This window comes from Microcaecilia unicolor, chromosome 8 (genome assembly GCF_901765095.1).
Source record: "Microcaecilia unicolor chromosome 8, aMicUni1.1, whole genome shotgun sequence".
Lineage (NCBI taxonomy): Eukaryota > Metazoa > Chordata > Amphibia > Gymnophiona > Siphonopidae > Microcaecilia > Microcaecilia unicolor.
In genome coordinates this window covers 124714919-124736495 of record NC_044038.1, presented here as the reverse complement: position 1 = coordinate 124736495, position 21577 = coordinate 124714919, and the positions used below count along the sequence as shown (strand labels likewise).

At 46.0% G+C, this 21577-nt stretch overlaps 1 protein-coding gene across 2 annotated transcripts in view; it reads right to left on the bottom strand.

Moving 5' to 3' along the window:
• NPM1 (nucleophosmin 1) overlaps positions 1-21577 on the bottom strand; it is a 129171-nt gene that overhangs the window by 81582 nt on the left and 26012 nt on the right. The window contains exons 5-6 of one of the 2 annotated variants that reach the window (XM_030212340.1): positions 17963-18072; positions 3960-4033 (exon numbers count right to left, since the gene is read on the bottom strand). In XM_030212340.1, coding sequence (XP_030068200.1) covers positions 3960-4033; positions 17963-18072 — 184 coding nt within the window. The remainder of the gene's footprint in view (positions 1-3959; positions 4034-17962; positions 18073-21577) is intronic. The other variant, XM_030212341.1, reaches the window with a different exon arrangement.

Here is a 21577-nt window from a genome sequence, read left to right as displayed (position 1 = left end):
CCGCTCAACACACAGCAGCCAGGCTGATGTTTGGTAAATCGCAATTCGAAAGTGCCAAACCCCTCCGAGAAAAACTGCACTGGCTTCCAATCAAAGAACGTATTACCCTCAAAATCTGTACCCTGGTCCACAAAATTATCTACGGCCAAGTCCTGGGATACATGACAAACCTTACAGACCTACCAATCAGAAATATAACCAGATCATCTCGAACATACCATTACCCCAACTGCAAAGGCCTTAAATACAAAGCAACCTATGCATCCAGCTTCTCCTATATAAGCACACAACCATGGAACACATTGCCAAAAGCTGTGAAAACAACCTACGACCACCTAAACCAGGAAAGCTCTGGCTACCAAGCCCCCCCACACACAGAGGCTTGCAAGGCCAAAGCCGACAAATCAAAGCTGCGCTTTAGAAAGGACTCTAGCTTCCTATCCTGAGGATCCCGTAAGGCTGTACCGCCAATCCACTGGAATGGCCGTAGCCTTAGTAACCGCCGTAACCACCGCATCCACAGTAGGTGGTTTCAGCAGGGCCAAATCTTCCGGAGGCAAGGGATACAGCCACGCCATAGCCCTAGACACCTTACAAGCAGCCTCCGGCACAGACCATTCCTGAAAAACCATGTCCCTAATGCCTGAATTCATGGGAAAGGAATGGGAGCCTCTCCAAATCCCCTTAACCAAGGGAGCTGACTGGGGGCCCTCCGCAGAGGGAGTGGCCGCTGGAGCAAACTTCAAAGTAGAGATCACCTGATCAATGAGCTCTAACAACTCCTCCTCATGAAAAATGCGAACCACTGAAGAATCTTCCCCAGACCTCAGCCCATCCTGATCCTCAGACACATCTAAGAGATCCTCCTCTCCTGGGTCACTCCAAACGTCTGACCCAGGCAGAGAAAGTATCTCCAAAGGCTCCGAAATATCCACCCGTGGGCGCTTAACTCCCACTGAGCTAGCAGCCTCCGGGGAACAAACAGCCTGAGAGGGGCCAGCTCTCCAGGCATTATACAGAGACCAACCAAACTCAGGGGGGAAGCCAGACCCCCCCCCCCCCCCCGGCCGACGCTGCTGAAGCCCTAACAACACTTCCCGCAGTCTCCGTGACGGACCACCCCTCGCTCCCGAGGTGGCAGGTCGATCGAGTGATCCGCAGCTAAACTAGGCGCACTTCCCGCCACACACGAGTCCCCCGGTGCCGGTACTGAATGCGCGGCCAAAAGCCACGCTTCCCGCCAAAACCGGCTCAGTCGAGGCCAACCCAGGACGCCGGCCCAGAATGTGCGGTCAAATCGCCGCCCAACACTTCCGCCGACTCAGGGGAAAGCACGGGGGGCAAGGGTGCTGACAACGTAGGCGCCCTACAAAATTTACATTCGCCACCTTTCACTTCAACGCCGCGCTTCACACAAAACCAACACCTCGCCGGCTTAGACATAATGGCCTCGAACAAAATAAAAACAAACAGTTGCTTTGTGCTCTGACAGACTAATAGGCAAAACCGCCTAAGGCAAGAACACCCTTGAAGATGTTTTATCTCTGGACTGCCACAAGAACGGCCAAAATAGCCGCCTTTTAAAAACTTTTTTTTTTTAAACCTCGTTGCTGATGCCTAAACGCCTCAAGGGTACAGAACGAGGTCTGTAGCCGAGCTCAAGCAGTCCTCCAGAGGAACAGCACAGGGGGAGGGATCCGGCCACCCCACAGGGAATAAGAAGCCCCTTAGGACTTACACCCTGTAATAGAGATCCAAGTGTGGGTTCCCTAACATTTACAACCCAACCTAGAAACCCCAAACGGGCCTACCAGACTGAGTACACTGCACAGGCTGCACACATCTACCCTCTGCTGAGACTGAGAAAATACTGGTTAGTAGAAGGTCTGCACAGGCTACTTGTATAAGAAGTTTTAGTGTTCTCAGTCTCCCTCTGCTGGTAGGAGTGCATAACCCAAGTGTCTTGAATGGTCTGTAGGATTGCTGAGGAATACCTCTTTGTGGAATCTTTTCTGGAAGCAAGACTCGGGAGACACCCTCTGAAAGACCCAAGGAGGCGAATTCTAAGCTCTCAACATCCAGGCCATGACAGCCAGAGACTGGAAGTTGGGACGTAGAAGCGACCCCTCATTCTGAGGGATGGGGGTTGGAAAACACTCCAAATTCCAGAAGAGGGAACCAAATCTGACGCGGCCAGAAGGGTGCAATCAGGATCATTGTGGTCTTACTTGAGTTTCAGTAAAGTCTTCCCTACTAGATGTATGGGAGGATACGTATACAGAAGGCCTGGCCCCCAGTATAGGAGAAAGGCATCTGATGCTAGTCTGTTGTGGGCCTGAAGTCTGGAACAGAACTGAGGGACCTTCTGATTGACCTGAGTGGCAAAAAGATCCACTGAGGGGGTGCCCCACGCTCAGAAGATCAGTGACCACTCGTGAGGTTGCATTATCCTGCTCAACCTGTCGGCCAGACTGTTTATGCCTGCCAGATAATTGGCTTGGAGAAACATGCCGTGACAGCGAGCCCAAAGCCACATCTGGACGGCTTCCTGACAGAGGGCGAGATCTGGTGCCCCCCTGCTTGTTGGTATAAAACATGGAAACCTGGTTTGTCTATCTGAATTAAGATTACTCTGTTGGACAGCTGATCTCTGAAAGCCTTTAGAGTGTTCCAGATCGCTCTTAATTCCAGGAGGTTGATCTCCAGACCTTTTTCCTGAAAGGACCAGGCTCCCTGAGTGTGGAGCCTGTTTACATGAGCTCCCCACCCCAGGAGAGATGCATCCGTCAGCACTTTTTGTGGCTTAGGAACTTGGAATGATCGTCCCAAAGTCAAATTGGATCAAACTGTCCACCAGTGAATAGAATTCCGAAAATCGGTGGACAACTGGATTACATCCTCTAGATCCCCCGCAGCTTGAAACCACTGGGAAGCTAGGGTCCATTGAGCTGATCTCATATGCCGACGTGCTATGGGCGTTACATGAACTGTGGAGGTCATGTGCCCCAGAAGTCTCAACAACTGCCAAGCCATGACCTGCTGAGACACTCAAACCACGGACACCAGGGCCAGAAAGGGAAGGGCAAGGGAAATGGGACTTGATATATCGCCTTTCTGAGGTTTTTGCAACTACAAAGATAAAACTTGCAGACTCACAATGCTGCTAAGCCACACCGCAGGCATATGGAGCAGCGCTTCAATTTTCCTGCCATGGCACTAGAAAACAGAATGGTGGCGTGGGTTTTTTTTTTTTTTGTAAATTCAAAGTAAGCCGCCACTACAAGAACTGAATACAACCTATTTATTTAATTTATTTGGATTTTGCTCACACCTTTTTCAGTAGTAGCTCAAGGTGAGTTACATTCAGGTACACTGGATATTTCTCTGTCCCAGGAGAGCTCAATCTAAGCTTGTACCTGAGGCAATGGAGGGTTAAGTGACTTGCCCAAGATCACAAGGAGCAGCAGTGGGATTTGAACCAGCCACCTCTGGATTGCAAGACCGGTGCTCTAACCACTAGGCCACTCCTCCACTCCAACCTAGGTTGAACCGGAACTGCTTTGCTCGCTGTCGCCTACAAAAAGCAGTGCTGAAGTTGCAACACACAAACCCAGACACCCCCGGGGCTCAGAAAAAGCAAAGTACTAACCAGAATTTGTGTGGGGGATTTTTTTTTTTGCAAAACTAGAGACAGTAAAAAAAATAAAAAAAAAATGAGAAGAGAAACTGAAAGGGTTCACTACCTTCCACCTGTTAGACTGAGAATACAGAGTCTAGTTACAGTTAGCCAGGGCTCTTGGCACTTTCTAGAGCCAGAGATTTTCAGTCTCCACCTGCTGGAAGGTGTGCACAACCCATCAGCTGCATCCTGAGCCGGTCCAGAGGGACGCTAAGGAATAGCCCCTTAATTACTAAACAGTTTTAAAACCAGAGGCAAATATAGCATGGGAAATACTCACTCATCATCTTCATCAAAATCTTCATCTTCCTCTTCATCATCATCATCATCATCTTCCTCCAGTTTTACCTTTTTCTAAGAAAAAATGTAAAAAAAAAAAAAAAGTTGCCAATTCTACCTTCAAAGTCATGGCTCAAATCATTCAAAAGCAAACACTCAAGCTTAGTGGCAACCTTCAACATGCAGCTATAACTGCTACCAACAGAAAGATGCAGACCTGGGATCAAGATGTAAGATTAATGGGGATATGGACAATACTTACATAGTTCTTACTTTCCCCCTGCAGTCCAGACACAAGTGCCATTCTACTAGCAAATGGACAACCACAACTTTCCAGTAACATCACTAATACAAGCGTGGCACAGATAAGGCAGCTGCCAGTATACTACCAAATCAACAAAACAAGTAAGGAGAAATTAGATCTTACCTGCTAATTTGCTTTCCTTTAGTCCCTCCGGACCGGACCAGGATTGGACTGTTGGGTTGTGCCCGCCTACCAGCAGGTGGAGACTGAGAAAAACCTCTGACTCTAGAGAGCCAATAGGAGCCCTGGCCATGTGACCTTAGCCTCAGTATTTGAATAACAAAGCAGGAAAGAAAGAAAGAACTTCTGTGCCGTATGGAATCCTAGCAGCCACAAATTCCTCGGCAAAACCGAGTACTAGAGCTCACCAGCAACTCTCACCAGAGAAGTGGTATGGCCCATTTGTATTAGAGCTCACCAGCAACTCTCACCAGAGAAGTGGCATGGCCCATTTGTATTAGAGCTCGCCAGCAACTCTCACCACAGAAGTGGCATGGCCCATTCATATTAGAGCTCGCCAGCAACTCTCACCACAGAAGTGGCATGGCCCATTCATATTAGAGCTCACCAGCAACTCTCACCAGAGAAGTGGTATGACTCACTTAAGGTTTCATATATATTCCATCAACTGAGCTCACCAGCAATTCTCGGCAGAGAAGTGGTATGACATATTTAAGGCTTTATATATATTCCAGCAACTGAACTCACCAGCAACTCTCACCAGAGAAGTGGTATGACATATTTAAGGCTTTATATATATTCCAGCAACTGAACTCACCAGCAACTCTCACCAGAGAAGTGGTATGACCCATTAAGGTTTTATATATATATATATTCCAGCAACTGAGCTCACCAGCAACTCTCGGCAGAGAAGTGGTATGACCCATTAAGGTTTTATATATATATATATTCCAGCAACTGAGCTCACCAGCAACTCTCGGCAGAGAAGTGGTATGACATATTTAAGGCTTTATATATATTCCAGCAACTGAACTCACCAGCAACTCTCACCAGAGAAATGGTATGACCCATTAAGGTTTTATATATATTCCAGCAACCGAGCTCACCAGCAATCACCAGAGAAGTGGTATGGACCACGCAAAGTCTTTTTTTTTTTTTTTTAAACATTCCACGTGTGCTAAAGGAACGAATACACTTCCAAACTTAATAAAAGAATCTAAAGAGTTGACAGAACATGGGAGGGGCCTGGTCCGGTCCGGAGGGACTAAAGGAAAGCAAATTAGCAGGTAAGATCTAATTTCTCCTTCCTTAGCATCCCTCCGGACCGGACCAGGATTGGACTGTTGGGAAGTACCAAAGCAGTAATCTTACGGGAGGGACAGACATTGAGAATGTGGTAGAGTCCCTGAAGACACCCAAACTAGGATGAATACGAAGCCAAAGCTTGACGATCCAAGAACCGCCAATAAACTAAATAGAATGACTACAAAGCAAAAAAGCTGAAGCTGAAAAGTCCAAGCGACGCTGAACATTGTCCCCTACCGCATCAGTGCAGCGCAAAGGACAGAGAGACTCGAGAAAAAACAACTGAAAGAAGGATGACAAAGGTAGAAGCAGAGCCGCCTGGCAACAAAAAACTGCAATGAATCTACCTCAGCTGAGAAAGTGGAAACCGAAATCCTGAAGTACAATACTCCAGATATTGTAGACTATTGCTGACCTAGCAACAGATTGGAAGTATGTAAAGCCTGTCAGTGAGAAAGTACCTGATCACTAGAAGCTAAATAGGTAAAAACAAGAATGCAGTTAAATACTATGCAGAAGAAGAAGGTACCTAAATCCTTGCTGCAAACTAGACTGAAGGTCCAAATAAACTGACAGCCGCTGCAGTTACCCAACATGAAAAAAAAACATATCTCAGAGCGCAATTCAACTGAGAGAGAAAGAATCATCTGTAGCTGTTGCCTCTGCAAGCCAATCACCTGAGACTCTTGTTGTAGACCCCAATTAGTGAAAACGGGAATAAATCAACAGTAGACACTTGTTAGTACCTTTCATCTGTTAGAAACATATAGAAGTCCATAAAACACTACACAGTTCCAGGAACAACATGTATAGAATGTTTGTACGTTTAGGAATGTAGCCAGGTGCTCATGGTCTGGATTGGCCGTGGACAGAAAGGTGGGCTCAATAGGACCTTTGAGCTTTTCCCAGTGTGGAATTACATATGTACTTATGTAGTAGAACTATAAATATACATATATATTTTCACAGATGCAGCCATCAAAAAACTGGTCACTGTGTATATGCTCCCGGCATACCTGCAGGAAGAATGCTCAATCTCAACCACCAGACCACTAGTGAGAATACAGAGGCCAACTGAGCGGAGGGATTCCATCAGAGATAAATATCTGGATACGAGAGGGCATCTATCTCTGCCGCTGACAAGTCTTTTTAGCAAGAGAGTAAGCGAGGCACATGGAAGGTCAGAGCGAAAAGAAATAGTTGTAGAACTGGGACCTCCCCTTAAGGTACTATCCACTGAGAACTCTCTTTTTTTTTTTTTTTTTTCTTCAATGGTCACGAAATTGACAGAGTGAAAAGCTGCCCAAAAAAGACTACCGAGACTCCAAAGCGAATGAAGAAAAAATTCCTTCTTGGGAGCTAGAAAGTAAAATTTTACTCTGCAAAATAGAGCAAGGTAATGGCCGAAGGCCCAAGAACATCCAGAGAAAACAGAAAGTGGGACGCTTGTAGAGAAGACAAAAACAGTCTGCGCCAACTTGACTAAACAATGAGAGAAAAAATAGAAACATGCTATGAAATCTAATGAGATCACACGAGAGCTCAAAAGAGATCTCAAATGAGAGACCTGGCTACATGCACCCCATAACCTAGGGTGTGCCCGAAATGCACCACCCGTTGCTTGACCTGACAACTCTGCCAATAAGACTGTCTGCAATGAACCAGACATCTATGGAAAGGATGAAACGATGAGACGTAGTTTCATGAGCGCCGCTGCTACTACGACCATAACTTAAGAAAAAAGTGCGCGGAGCCGACGCGAGACCGAAGAGCAGGGCAAGAAAACTGGTAATGAGGACCTTATCATCCTCGTATCACGGACATTACTCCTCCTATACTGAGATGTACTAAGATGTACCGACCCACATCCATAAGAAATGAATGTGGTACTTGCAACCTGTATTGACCACAACTGAGAACAGGATGCTGGGCTTAATGGACTCTTAGACTTTCCCCGTATGACCATACTCATATACTAATAGCAAAAATGCACAGGAAGTGAAAGAATCCCCTTCCAAATGAAAGGAAGGTCTGGAATGAGGACATATAGAATGAAAATGAAAGGATCACCATATGTTGAGCATGGACTGAGACACACTGGCCTTTAATTTTACCGGATCTCCCCAAACCTCGTATCATGTCATGCCTCCTTCCTCACTGAGATGTACAGAGATGAACAGACGCACACTCACGAGATATGAATGTGGTATTTGCAATCTGGATTGACCCCATCTGAAAACAGGATGGGGACTCTTGGCCTTTCCCATTATGGCAACACTTATGCCCTTATGGCAAAAAATGCACAGAAAATGAGTGAATCTCCTTCCAAGAGATAAAAACTCTGGAGAAAGGAAGAATAAAATGAAAATGAAAAGGAATAGACTTGGAAAATACCTATTACGGAAAAGGTGGTGAATTTGTGCCACAGGAGACAAGACTGTACCTGACGTCAAGAAAGCTTGAAACAAGACCCTAAAATCTGTAAGAAAGAGAAAGGGATAGCAGATGTTATGGATGGTCATACTGGACAAAACCAGAATGTTTACCATGTGCCCAGGCTGAATAGAGGAAACAAAAATACAAGTAGATGGCGTGAGGACCTCCCAATATCCTTAAGTGGGAGAAAATGCAAATTGACCTGATAAATTTACTCCCTAAGTGGACATATATCTTGTAAGTCCTAGAAGAAAACTAAGATAACACATGAGAAACTCCAAGACAGTTGGAAAGTAGAGAAGATGTGAATAAAACATGCCTTCTAAAGCATCTGAGAAAACTGGGTGCTCGGTAGACAGGACTGAGTCTCCTAGAATATGAGAACCATCTGAACCATGTAGCCTATGCAGCTGTCATCTGCTATGCCAAAGAGAACGCATAGCCATGAAAGAAAATTGCTGAAAGGAAGTAAGACCTTATGTCCAGAATTGCAAAGTACGCAACAATTGAGTATCAGACAATGTATTTCATTGCACATGGCATCTGAACCATATAGCCTACGCTCTAGAGAACGTTTGTTAAGATCTTAAAACACTGTATAACATCATAGCCATGAAGGGAAATGCTTGAAAGGAGCTAAGATATTATGGCCAGATTTGTAAAGTACTAATCAATTGACTATTAGACAATGTAGTCCTATTCACCAGGAAATGAGAAAGACACAGAGTGACACACACTGGACCTCCATAAAAACTGCGCTAGACAATAGCACAGACCTTTCCTCCAAACATCACACACAAGGGAAAGGAATAGGAAATTGGTTATTTTGGAGCTGAGATATAATTTAATTCGCCCCATTGTCTAAAACAGAGAATTCCCGACTGAGCTGCACTTTGAATCAGAGTCTTGCCAAGAACAAAGAAATTGCCAACTGCGCTGCACTTTAATTCACAACATTGCTAGCAACCAAAAAGTCCCCGACGGAGAAAAAACAGAGGGAAAAACAAAATGAGCGCCATTCGCATCGTAACATTTCGTTTTTGTTTTTTGTTTTTTTTTAATAGCTTGAAAAATACATGTAAAAATTAATTGCGGGGAAAATATACTACCAATCGCCCCAACTACCGGAGAAACAATATCTCCTTTCCATTGCACAAACAGCCAAACACAGTAAAAGCAGAAAAACGCTGCCGCATCAAGGGAAATTGCAGCTGAAGGCAAAACAATGGTGGCCAAGCGCGCCAAAATGAGAAGAATAAAGTTCGGGGGAGAAAACCACTGACCACACCGACGAAGAAGCAGGAAATCCGTGCCACTGAAAAACAGATAACCTCCAATGCCGCACAAAACATGGTTTAGCCTCTGGCACGACAGGAACCGTCAATACAGCTCCCAAGCTATACAGACCTGTCCAAGAGCGAGCACGCGCTTAACAGTTCGCGCCTCTCCTTTTTTTTTTTTTTACAACTACCGCCGCTAACAACGCCGGATAGCAGAGGAAAAATAATGAAGATAACAAAAAACCACCGATTAAAGTCACAGACGCTGACTTTTCACTTTTTTTTTTTTTTTTTTTTAAATAGCTCCGCCAGAAAAGAAAATAAAGACTCTTCAAACAGAATAAGACAGAAGAGCTACCTGCTCGTTATAAGACTGGGGAAAGCAAAAACTACTTCCTTTAAATTCCTTTCATTTGAATTAATTTTTTTAATTTTCTTTTACTTGATTTAATTCTTTAAAAACAGCTGCCTATTAAAAGTGGCTGCCTCTCCCAAAGACGGTACACCTTTCCAGAGAAAGGGACGGCCCTTCCCTGCTAAGCCAGGGAGATGGGGAGGAAGGGGGGTGGACTCGAGACACCCGAGTTTAACACCCCAGAGGCTGTCAAAGAAAGAAAAGAAACCCTGTCACGCCTCTAATTACGATTCCAGGCACAGAAGAAGTATTATAAATATATCTGTAATATCTTATAGAGAAAAAGAGAGAGAGAGACTAATGGGCTCACTTCCTACCTGCTGAGAGACTGAGAAAATACTGGGGCTAAGGTCACATGGCCAGGGCTCCTATTGGCTCTCTAGAGTCAGAGGTTTTTCTCAGTCTCCACCTGCTGGTAGGCGGGCACAACCCAACAGTCCAATCCTGGTCCGGTCCGGAGGGATGCTAAGGAAATCTAAATTACAAATACCAAACACCCTCCAAGGATTACCACATAGGAAGATGACAAAGAAAAAACAGGAAAGCCTAAAAATGTTTCTCTAAAGAAAAAAACAATCCTCAGTACCCTTAATTGAGCAGGAAACAGTGGATACACTTTATAGATGTAGACTTCCTCCTATAAGAGATCTGGACTGTTTAGCAGGATTCAAGGAAAGGATGAAAGGAAATCACCCAGAAAGTTCACATCACCATTGCGGCATAATGTAAGCCACATTGAGCCTGCAAATAGGTGGGAAAATTTGGGATGCAAATGCAGCCAATAGATAAATATGTAAGTAGCGCCCAGCTCCATACTTTATTTGTCCAGAGACACTCCAGTTCCACCGCCACTACACTCACTGCCCGAATGGGAAAGGCTTTTGAGAACTTTGCAACCACCTTCAGAACTGGCGCTTCCTCAGGAGTCTCAGCAACTTCTTTCAAAAAAAAGCCTTGTGACAAAACAGTGTGTTTTAAGACTGTAAACTATTGATTGCTTCTTGAAATGTATTTCCCTAGTTGGCCAGCAGGTGGTGCATGTTTATGTTTAAAGTAGAGAAATTACTTTTTCTCTTTAGTCTAACACAGAAATGCAGTATACACTTTTGAAAACTTGTTGCTGTGGGCTCTGAATGGCCCAGGAGCTCAAGTCATATAGGATGTATCGGCTTTTTCACCCCAGTCTTAGCCAGTGAGAAGAGAGAAAGTATCTCTTTGCTGAGGCCCTGTGAACAGTTATATTTGATAACCTGTGAGCAGCTATATGTCCTGATCTCCCAAGTACTATTTAGATATAATAATGTTTAGTGTTATAATTGATCCACATTTCAATTACCTGTTATTGTTTTGCTGATTGCACTTTTTTGTTCATTGTTCTAACTTTTCATAATAGACATTTTTAATGTATTGCCTCTGCTTCTCTGGACTGAATGAGAATTTTGGTGGTTTGTATGTTGGGTTTGTGGATGCTTTCTAGGGACTGTGGGACCACTGGGAGATTGGCCCCAGTATCCTAGGAATCACTGGAGACTCGCTCAGGGGAGGTTGTGTGACCGTCGGTGGGAGAAGGTTGTTAGAGTAGAGCACTACAATTAGGTGCAGGTTGACCTGATCGGTACAGGGGATATAGACCCTCCAAGTGGCCGTGGGGCAGCACAAAACATTACTGGTCATTCATCAAACAAAATTAGAGCATATTCAAAAGCATGGATTAATGAGACAAAGCCAACTTGGATTTAGTAAAGGAATGTGAAGAAACTGTTTAAGCCTGTAAAATGTGTTGGATATTTTCCTGTCTTAAATATGTTTGAAGTATATTTCTCCTGTTTGGACATCAGATGGTGCATGTTTATGCTTATAGCTGTTACAGAGGACTAACTTCTTATATTTGGCACACAGATAATAGGAAGTGCCTTGCAGTGATATAACCAGTTAGTATATAAGTACATATGTATTGCCATACTGGGACGGACCAGTGGATTTCCCCAAGTCATTTTAATGGCTTATGGACTTGTCTCTTAGGAAGCTGTCCAAACATTTTTTAAACCCCACTAAGCTAACTGCTTTTACTACATTCTCTGGAAGTGAATTCCAGAGTTTAATTACATGATTCTCCGATCCATTTTAAATTTACTACTTTGTAGCTTCATTGTGTGCCCTCTAGTCCTAGTATTTTTGGAAAGACTAAACAAGCGATAAGCATCTGTCTACTTGATCCATTCCACTCATTTTACAGACCTCTATCTGTAGAGTGGAGGAGTAGCCTAGTGGTTAGTGCAGTGGACTTTGATCCTGGGGAACCGGGTTCGATTCCCACTGCAGCTCCTTGTAAATCTGGGCAAAGCGAAGATACTTACCTGTAGCAGGTATTCTCTGAGGACAGCAGGCTGATTGTTCTCATGTGGGTGACGTCCATGGCAACCCCAGGCCAGGAAAATCTTCCTTGCAACAAAGCTTGCTAGAGCCTTCGAGCGCGCGGGTACACACACCGCGCATGCACGGCCATCTTCCCGCCCGTCGTGCAAGAACCCCGCTTCAGTCAACTTATAAAGCAAAACCAAAGAAAAGGAACAACTCCAAAGGGGAGGCAGGCGGGTTTCTGAGAACAATCAGCCTGCTGTCCTCGGAGAATACCTTCTTCAGGTAAGTATCTTCGTTTTCTCAGAGGACAAGCAGGCTGCTTGTTCTCACATGTGGGGTATCCCTAGCCCCCAGGCTCACTCAAACACTGGTCAATTGGACATAACAGAGATTGACCTACAAAGAAACATCTGAGATTGCAGCCTGGAACAGAACAAAAATGGGCCTGGGGGGGTGGAGTTGGATTCTAAACCCCGAACTGATTCTGCAGCACCGACTGCTCAGACTGTCGCGTTGGGTATCCTGCTGAAGGCAGTAATGAGATGTGAATGTGTGGACTGATGACCACGTCGCAGCCTTGCAAATCTCTTCAATAGTGGCTGACTTCAAGTGGGCCACTGACGCTGCCATGGCTAACACTAAGATCCGTGACATGACCCTCAAGATTCAGCACAGGTTGGGCGTGTGAAGGAAATACAATCTGCTAGCCAATTGGAAATGGTGCGTTTCCCGACAGCCACTCCTCTTTTGTTGGGGTCGAAAGAAAAACATTTGGGCGGACTGTCTGAAGGGGCTTGTCCGCTCCACATAGAAGGCCAATGCTCTCTTGCAGTCCAATGTGTGCAACTGACGTTCAAGCAGGGCGGGTATGAGGACGGGTAAAAAATGTCGACAAGACAATTGACTGGTTCAGATGGAACTCAGGCATCACGTTTGGCAAGAACTTAGGGTGAGTGCGGAGGACTACTCTGTTATGATGAAATTTAGTATAGGGAGCATGGACTACCAAGGCTTGGAGCTCACTGACTCCACGAGCTGAAGTAACAGCCACCAAGAAAATGACCTTCCAGATCAAATACTTCAGATGGCAGGAATTCAATGGCTCAAAAGGAGGTTTCATTAGCTGAGTGAGAACGACATTGAGATCCCATGACACCATAGGAGGCTTGACAGGGGGCTTTGACAAAAGCAACCCTCTCATGAATTGAACTAAAGGCTGTCCAGAGATAGGCTTACCCTCCAACAATAATGATAAGCACTAATAGCACTAAGATGAACTCTTATGGAGTTGGTCTTAAGACCAGACTCTGACAAGTGCAGAAGGTATTCAAGCAGGATCTGTGTAGGACAAGAACGAGGATCTTGGGCCATGCTATCACACCAGATGGCAAACCTCCTCCATTTAAAAGAGTACCACCACTTTGTGGAATCTTTCCTGGAAGCACGACTCGGGAGACACCCTCAGAAAGACCCAAGGAAGCGAAATCTACGCTCTCAACATCCAGACCATGAGAGCCAGAGACTGGAGGTTGGGATGCAGAAACACCCCCTCGTTCTGAGTTGTGAGGGTTGGAAAACACTCCAATCTCCATGGTTCTTCAGAGGATAACTCCAGAAGAGGAGGGAACCAAATCTGACATGGCCAGAAAGGAGCAATCAGAATCATGGTTCCACGGTCTTGAGTTTCAGCAAAGTCTTCCCCACCAGAGGTATGGGAGGATAAGCATACAGAAGGCCCCTCCCCCAAAGAAGGAAAAAGGCATCTGACGCTAGTCTGTCATGGGCCTGAAGCCTGGAACAGAACTGAGGGACCTTGTGATTGAACTGAGTGGCAAAAAGATCTACCGAGGGGGTGCCCCACTCCCGGAAGATCTTGCAAACCACGCGCGAGTTAAACGACCACTCATGAGGTTGCATTATCCTGCTCAACCTGTCGGCCAGACTGTTTACACCCGCCAGATACGTGGCTTGGAGAAACATGCCATGACGGCGAGCCCAAAGCCACATTTGAACGGCTTCCCGACACAGGGGGCGAGATCCAGTGCCCCCCTGCTTGTTGACATAGTACATGGCAACTTGATTGTCTGTCTGAATTTGAATAATTTTATTGGACAGCTGATCTCTGAAAGTCTTTAGAGCGTTCCAGATCGAAGACCTGTTTCCTGGAGGGACCAAAGTCCTTGAGTGCGAAGCCCATCTACATGGGTTCCCCACCCCAGGAGAGATGCATCCATTGTCAGCAATCTTTGTGGCTGAGGAAAGGGACGTCCCAAGGTCAAATTGGATCGAATTGTCCACCATAGCAGGGAATTGTGAAAACGGTGGACAACTGGATTGCATCCTCTAGATCCCCTGCAGCTTGATACCACTGAGAAGCTAGGGTCCACTGAGCTGATCTCATGTGAAGACAGGTCATGGGAGTCACATGAACTGTGGAGGCCATATGGCCCAAGAGCCTCAACATCTGCCGAGCTGTGATCTGGCCAAGGAACCCAGCGACAGAAGATTGTCTGCCCTCGCTTCAGCGAGGTAGGCATGAGCTGTCAGAGTCCAGTAGGGCTCCTATGAATTCTAGTCTCTGAACTGGAAGAAGATGGGACTTTGGGTAATTTATGACAAACCCCAGTAGCTCCAGGAGTTGAATAGTCATCTGCATGGACTGTAGAGCTCCTGCCTCCCAAGTGTTCTTCACCAGCCAATCATCGAGATAAGGGAACACACGCACTCCCAGTCTGCGTAGCAACGCTACAACGACCGCCAGGCATTTGGTGAACACCCGGGGCCCAGAGGAGAGTCCAAAAGGCAGCACACAATACTGAAAGTGCTGTGTTCCCAGACGGAATCGAAGATACTGCCTGTGAGCTGGCAGTATCGGGATGTGTGTATAAGCATCCTTTAAGTCCAGGGAGCATAGCCAGTCGTTTTCCTGAATCATGGGAAGAAGGGTGCCCAGGGAAACCATCCTGAACTTTTCTCGGATCAGATATTTGTTCAGGGCCCTTAGGTCTAGTATGGGACGCATCCCCTCGTTTTCTTTTGCACAAGTACCTGGAATAGAATCCCAGCCCTTCTTGCCCCGGTGGAACGGGCTCGACCGCATTGGAACTGAGAAGAGCGGAGAGTTCCTCTGCAAGTACCTGCCTGTGCTGGAAGCTGCAGGACTGAGCTCCCGGTGGACAATTTGGAGGTCAAATTGAAGGAGTATCCTAGCTGGACTATTTGGAGAACCCACTGATCTGAGGTTATAAGAGGCCACCTTTGGTGAAAAAATGCTAACCTCCCCCCCCCCCCCCCCCCCCCGACCGGTAGATTGTCCAGCACAGACACTTTTATTGCAGCTATGCTCGCCTGGAGCCAGTCAAAAGCCCGTACCTTGCTTTTGCTGGGGAGCTGCAGGGGCCTGTTTAAGCGCACGCTGTTGACGTGAACAAGCGCGCTGGGGTTGAGCCTGAGCAGGCTGTCGGGAAGGTGGATTGTACCTACGATTAAAGTATAGGGAGCATTCCTCCCCCCGTAAAAAAGTCTACCTGAGGTAGATGCTGAAGGCGCCCGGTAGGAGAGTTTGTCAAGTGCTGTTTCCCGCTGGTGCAGCTGCTCTACCACCTGTTCGACTTTCTCGCGAAAAACATTTTCCCCCCGGCAAGGAACATCTGCAAGCCGCTGCTGGACTCGATTGTCCAGGTCAAAGGCACGTAGCCATGAGAGTCTGCGCAGCACTGTACCCTGAGCGACGGCCCCGGATGCCATATCAAAGGAGTCGTAAGCACCCCTGGACAGGAATTTACTACACTCCTTCAGCTGCCTGACCACCTCCTGAAAAGGCTTGGCCTGCTTCGAAAGGAGCTGATCAACCAAGTCCACCAGTTGCTTCACATTATTCCACAAGTGGATACTCGTGTAGAGCTGGTACGTCTGAATCTTGGACACGAGCATAGAGGAGTGATAGGCCTTCCTCCCAAAAGAATCCAGAATCTTGAGGATCGTTGCAAGCTGTCCCTTCTACAGGAATAGCTGTCTTCTTGATAACAGCCATTACCAGAGTCTTAGGAAGGGGAAAGGGACTTGGGACACGATATACCACCTGTGGTTTTAGCAACAACATTCAAAGCGATTTACATAGCATATACAGGTACTTATTTGTACCTGGGACAATGAAGGGTTAAGTGTCTTGCCCAGACTCACAAGGAGCTGCAGTGGGAATTGAATCCATTCTCCAGGAACAAAGTCTGCTGCACTAACCACTAGGGAACTCAAAAGGCTTCCAAATCCGCCAAAGGGAGCTGATAAAGCCGAGCCGCTCATTGCCCTATGTGTAAAGGAGATTCTGGAGCTTGCCACTCTCCCTCCACCAGTTCCTTCAGGTCTTCATGGTAGGTAAAGGTTTGGGGCAGTGAACCCCCTTCAAAAAAGGGTTACCCTTCCTGGTCACCTGAGAGAGATCTTCCAAAACCTTTAACACTTATAGAACCTCCACTAACAGGCCAGGCAACTGCGGACGTCAAAATATTCACACCATGGATGGATCCTCCCCCAGATCCAGACGAACCGCCAAGGGGTCCTCTAGAGTCTACTCGTCTCAGGGTTCCTTCTGGATGGGCTCCTGCTCCAGTAGAGGCTCCAATCTCAGGGAGAGCATCTCATCCAAATCCTCCACTGGGGGATAAAGGGGCCTTCTTCAGTCCAAGCGCCACTGCATATGCCCCACTGGGTCCCTACTGACTAGACTGCAGTGAGCAGACCACGCAGAACACAGGCCACAGACCGGTGCGTCTTTTCAGCCTGGGGAGACATGCCATCTCAGCGATGCCTAACTGCTTCCCACCACCTACACGCTCTCCCCTGACCTAGAGAATACAGATGCCCTGACATGGCACACAGCACCCCAGTTCACATCATAGATCTGATTTTTTTTTTTTTTTTTTTAACTGCCACTGGACTCCCTGTAGCTAGTTTCTTTTTTTGAAAACATGCTCCCCTCAAGGAACTCCTCCCAGACAAAGCAGGGGAGGCAGCCAAGGCACAGCACTCAACAAGACAGGCAGGGACCCGGAATCCAGAATGTGAACCCCCAATACGGCGTAGGAGGCAAAGCCCACGACCCAAGAGCTTTAAACGTGCTTTTCTGCTCTTCCTGCTCTTTTTGTTAAGCTAAGACTTTTTTCCAACCAAATGCCCTCAAGAAAAAACAAAAACAAAACAAAAAAAAAAAAAACAGGCGCTAAGCACCCTGAATAATTTAGACAGACTAAAAGGGGCCAAACACGGTCCTCCCAATTAAAAAACAAAGAAGGCCTGGGTTGCACAGACTCACCTACCTATGCTGAGAGAGAGAGATACTGAGCAGGTCTGGGTTGCACAGTCCCTTATTCAGGTATCACTAGTCAGTAGTTCTCAGTCTCCCTCTGCTGGTAGGAAAGCATATTACCCACTCATCTGGAATGGTCTGGAGTAGATAACGAATGTTGTTTTACTTGGGTTAATCTTCAGATCATTAGCATCCATTGTGAGATGAAATAGACAAGACATTCAACTCTACTACACCGCTACTATGATCGAACGTAACGTTTCCACGCGAAAGGAGGGGACCTTCAACGCCCCGTTGACCCTTTTGAGATCTAAAATAGGCCGGAAGGAATCCTCCTTTTTGGGAACCACAAAATAAATCGAACAACCGGACCCCCTTTCTGGGGTCAGCACTGGAACTACGGCCCCCAGATCTATCAAATGACAGAGAGTCTGCCAAATTGCCCTGGCCTTGAGACAAGAGCGGCACGGGGAAGCTAGGAAGAAATCCGGCAGAAAGTACTCTAACTCCACCATCCCGCAACTAAGTTTCAGTCAAGCATGCAAAATAGTTTATGATCCCAAAGGATGTCACATATTGCAGAATATTACAAGAGGAAAGCAAAACAATTGCGAAATGAAACTCATGAAACCCTTACCAGTGGAGATTTTGCAGCCAGACCAGCAGCTGCTCTCTTTGCGGCAGGTTTAGAAGTCTTCATGTCTTCCTTCTCTTCCTCCTCCGATGACTCTATATCTTCTTCTAATGCTAACAAAGCAAAGAATTTAATGAACACCCACAACATCCCTGATCAGTAGTAGGGCTGCAATTATAACATCTAGCTTCTACTTCTAAGGTATTCAGACAGGGTACAAAAGATATGTTTTATACTCAATTCAGGAATTCAAGCAAAAACATTTCTCGGAAAACATGCTCTCAAATAAGGTTATGTATGAGGCTAGTAGACATTTCTTCATGAAAATCTCTAGTGGCATAGGAGTTAAAGACTAGAGTGTGACTGGAGTCTAATTCTGCAGGAGGTACAACTGAGCAGATTGGATAGCACTGATTATACTGTAGACCATTGGGTAACCAAGTTGATGCCAGTAGGTTACAATTCCACAGAAACCAACCAGTACAGGCTCAGTGCTAAGTTTGGCGGTAGCTATTGTCTTATGTTCTTAAACTATATGGCCAGATTCAGACCAACCTTCTCGCTGATTTTGGTGCCTGCTTTAAATAGTTCCAGAGCTTGCAAGAAATAGGAATTTTAGAATATCTAACAAGCAGTCAAGCTTCAAGCTGAAAACAACTGCTTATGTGGGATGCAGAATAACTGTCGAGTGACAGTCTCACTCTTTAGAGGAAGAACCACCCTGCAGGTTTTACGGAATATATATATATATATAGCAGCAGCTTCAGAGAGCATTTTCCATCTCACAGATAGGCTGCAGAGAATACCTTCTCCTGCTTTAGACTTAGCCTGGCCTCAGAATGACATCCTATAGTATATCTCCTATCAAACTGAGCTCTCTTTTTCATCAAGCACTGCCATTTCCTCCCCTCCCCACTGACAGTTTGAACTTTGTGGGTGTGGCTTGGATCTCTTTCAGGGAGAGAACACTAACTTATAGCAGCAGCTTCAGAGAGCATTTTCCATATCACAGATAGGCTGCAGAGAATACCTTCTCCTGCTTTAGACTTAATCCCGCCCACCCTACCCCTCTACCCACCCACCCCTAGAGTGACATGTCTTATATAACCTCACCCATTTCTATTCTTCTATCACCTTCTCCCACTACTCCAACCAAAGTTACACCTAATCACACTGACCACCCTTCAACATCTTCAGTCCTTCTGTGACTGTTCTCTTGTGCTTGACTGCTTAAATATTTTAAATTTAAAAGCTTTACTTTTTGTCTATTAGATTGTAAGCTCTTTGAGCAGGGACTGTCTTTCTTCTGTGTTTGTACAGCGCTGCGTACACTTTGTAGCGCTCTAGAAATGTTAAATAGTAGTAGTAGTAAAGGCTAAATGAGACAAGACCCTGATTTTCTATTTTTTGTAAACTCCAGCGCAGCTCCGAATAGCGCTGCAAAAATACAAGAACAGCGCAGAACAAATGCCTTAATGCTCAATTCTAATGAGATACAAATAAAGGTACGCTCAAAGCATTAGGGAGTTTGCAGCAGTGCAGTATTTCCATACCCAGCTCACACCAAGTCCGAACACCAGCAAAGTTTTGCTGACATTGCTGTCAGCTGTTCAGAAACAAAGAAGCAAAGGCGCCTTCTAAAGGAAACAGGAAAAACAACGAAGGAGCTGCCCTGCTTGTTTAAATCAAACCAAAACGCAGCTGTTTGCAAACAGCAGACCGGTTGGCTTTTTTTTTTTTTTTTTAAAGTAGCTGCCTCTCCCTGCCTGCAAAGCTCTTCCCGTGAAGAGCTTAAGGAAACTTTTTTTTTTTTTTTAAGAATGCTAGCTTTCTAGGCAACTAAAGAAGCCAGCACCAAAAAATATCAGGGAGGCTATGAGGGGAGGGACTCAGTCCACCGAGTGTAACAACCCTGAGGCACTAAGAGACCCCCACAGGCCTCTGCCTCTATGAACCAGGCTTTTTTTTTTTTTTTTTTTAAGATGCACAAAACTAATTCAAAGAACCTTTTACCACAATGAGAAAAAGTACAGAACAGAAAAAAAGACAGACTGAAGGGCTCACCACCTTCCACCTGCTGGAGACCAAGATTACTGGATCCTTCTCTATCTGGCAAGGGCTCTTATTGGCTCACTAGAGTCACAGTTCAACACATCAGTCACATTCTGGGCCAGTCCAGAGGGACACTAAGGAAACATTTGCCTTAACAGGTGGAGACTGAATCCCACAAAAGAACCAGCAACAGGAAGAACAGAACAGCAGTAGAACTAAAGAGAAACCAAGTGTGAAACAGACAGCATCTGCTACCTTCTGCTCAACACTGGGCTGACTCCCAAAAAACCTTCATTTTAAGGATCATGGATTTGACTTACCAACTAGGGCAATTTACACACATAATATGCAGGTACTTTGTTTCTAGTGGGTCACAATCTAAGGTTTGCTGCGGAGAAATAGAGGCTTGCCTAAGGTGAGAGTTGAATCCAGTTTTCTAGATCACTACACTAACCATTAGGCTGCTACTCCACTACTAATCTAAAGTGGGAGTTGAACAGGGCCCCCTGGCTCAAAACAGACTACTTCAATCCAGGATCCCATAACAGGTTAACAGTGATCCATGCAACAAACAGGCAGCTGAAGAAAACTCCAAGAGCACTCCAGAGAAAAGAAAAGGTTACCAATGAGCAATCATGAGCACTAGGAAATTATGCAGCTCCTCTTTAAAACAAGAAGCCTGTTAGAAGTAGGAGGCAAAAGCTTGATGAGCAGCAAAATAAACTCTGGGGAGAAGACTCATCTGCTCCTACTTCCTGTACAGATACCAGAGGCACATTCAGTTTACCCTGTGCAAAGAGCCCAAAATGGCAGAATCTGACCCAAAAGCGCCTCAGAAGCCTAAAGCCTGCTGTGCATCAGAACTGCCTGCCCTACCTCTGCATTACTGCCAGCAAGGCCCAACTATGTGCACATGTGGCAAAGGCCTCTAGCAAGGGAAACAAAGCATTGTGTGCCACAAGCAGTACCGTGGTGCTCCTTTTTAGCGAGGGCTGCCATGCCTCAGACAGGCAATTCACAGCGGTGCCCAGCAAGTCTAACCCAAAAGCCCTCCTGAAAGGCCCAGAGCCTACCCCACTGTCCTGGTACTCATCTACCATATGCTGGGAGACTGAGAAATACTGGCTGGCTCAGGGTTCCACAGGACCCTACAGGATGATATCAGTAGTTCTCAGTCTCAACACCTGCTGACAGGTCATACATACTCATCAGGTCTGGAGAGAAGGAATAGGTAAAGTTTGTCATGCTTTGCCTCCATCCATACAGTGCAGGGTTGCTGGACCTCCCAGCTCTGAGAACTACTTAAGACTTAAAGAGGGGGGGGGGAGGGGGGAAGAGGAGAAATTAGACCTTACCTGCTAATTTGCTTTCCTTTAGTCCCTCCGGACCAGCCCAGGATTGGGCTGATGGGTTGTGCACACCTTTCTTCCAGCAGCTGGAGACTGAAGTTCTGACTCTAGGAGCCAATAGGATCACTGGCCATGTGACCCTAGCCTCAGTAATTGAACAACAAAGCAGGAAAGGAAAGAGAAAGTTCTGCAGCACCGAGAGTCTGAGCAGCCACGT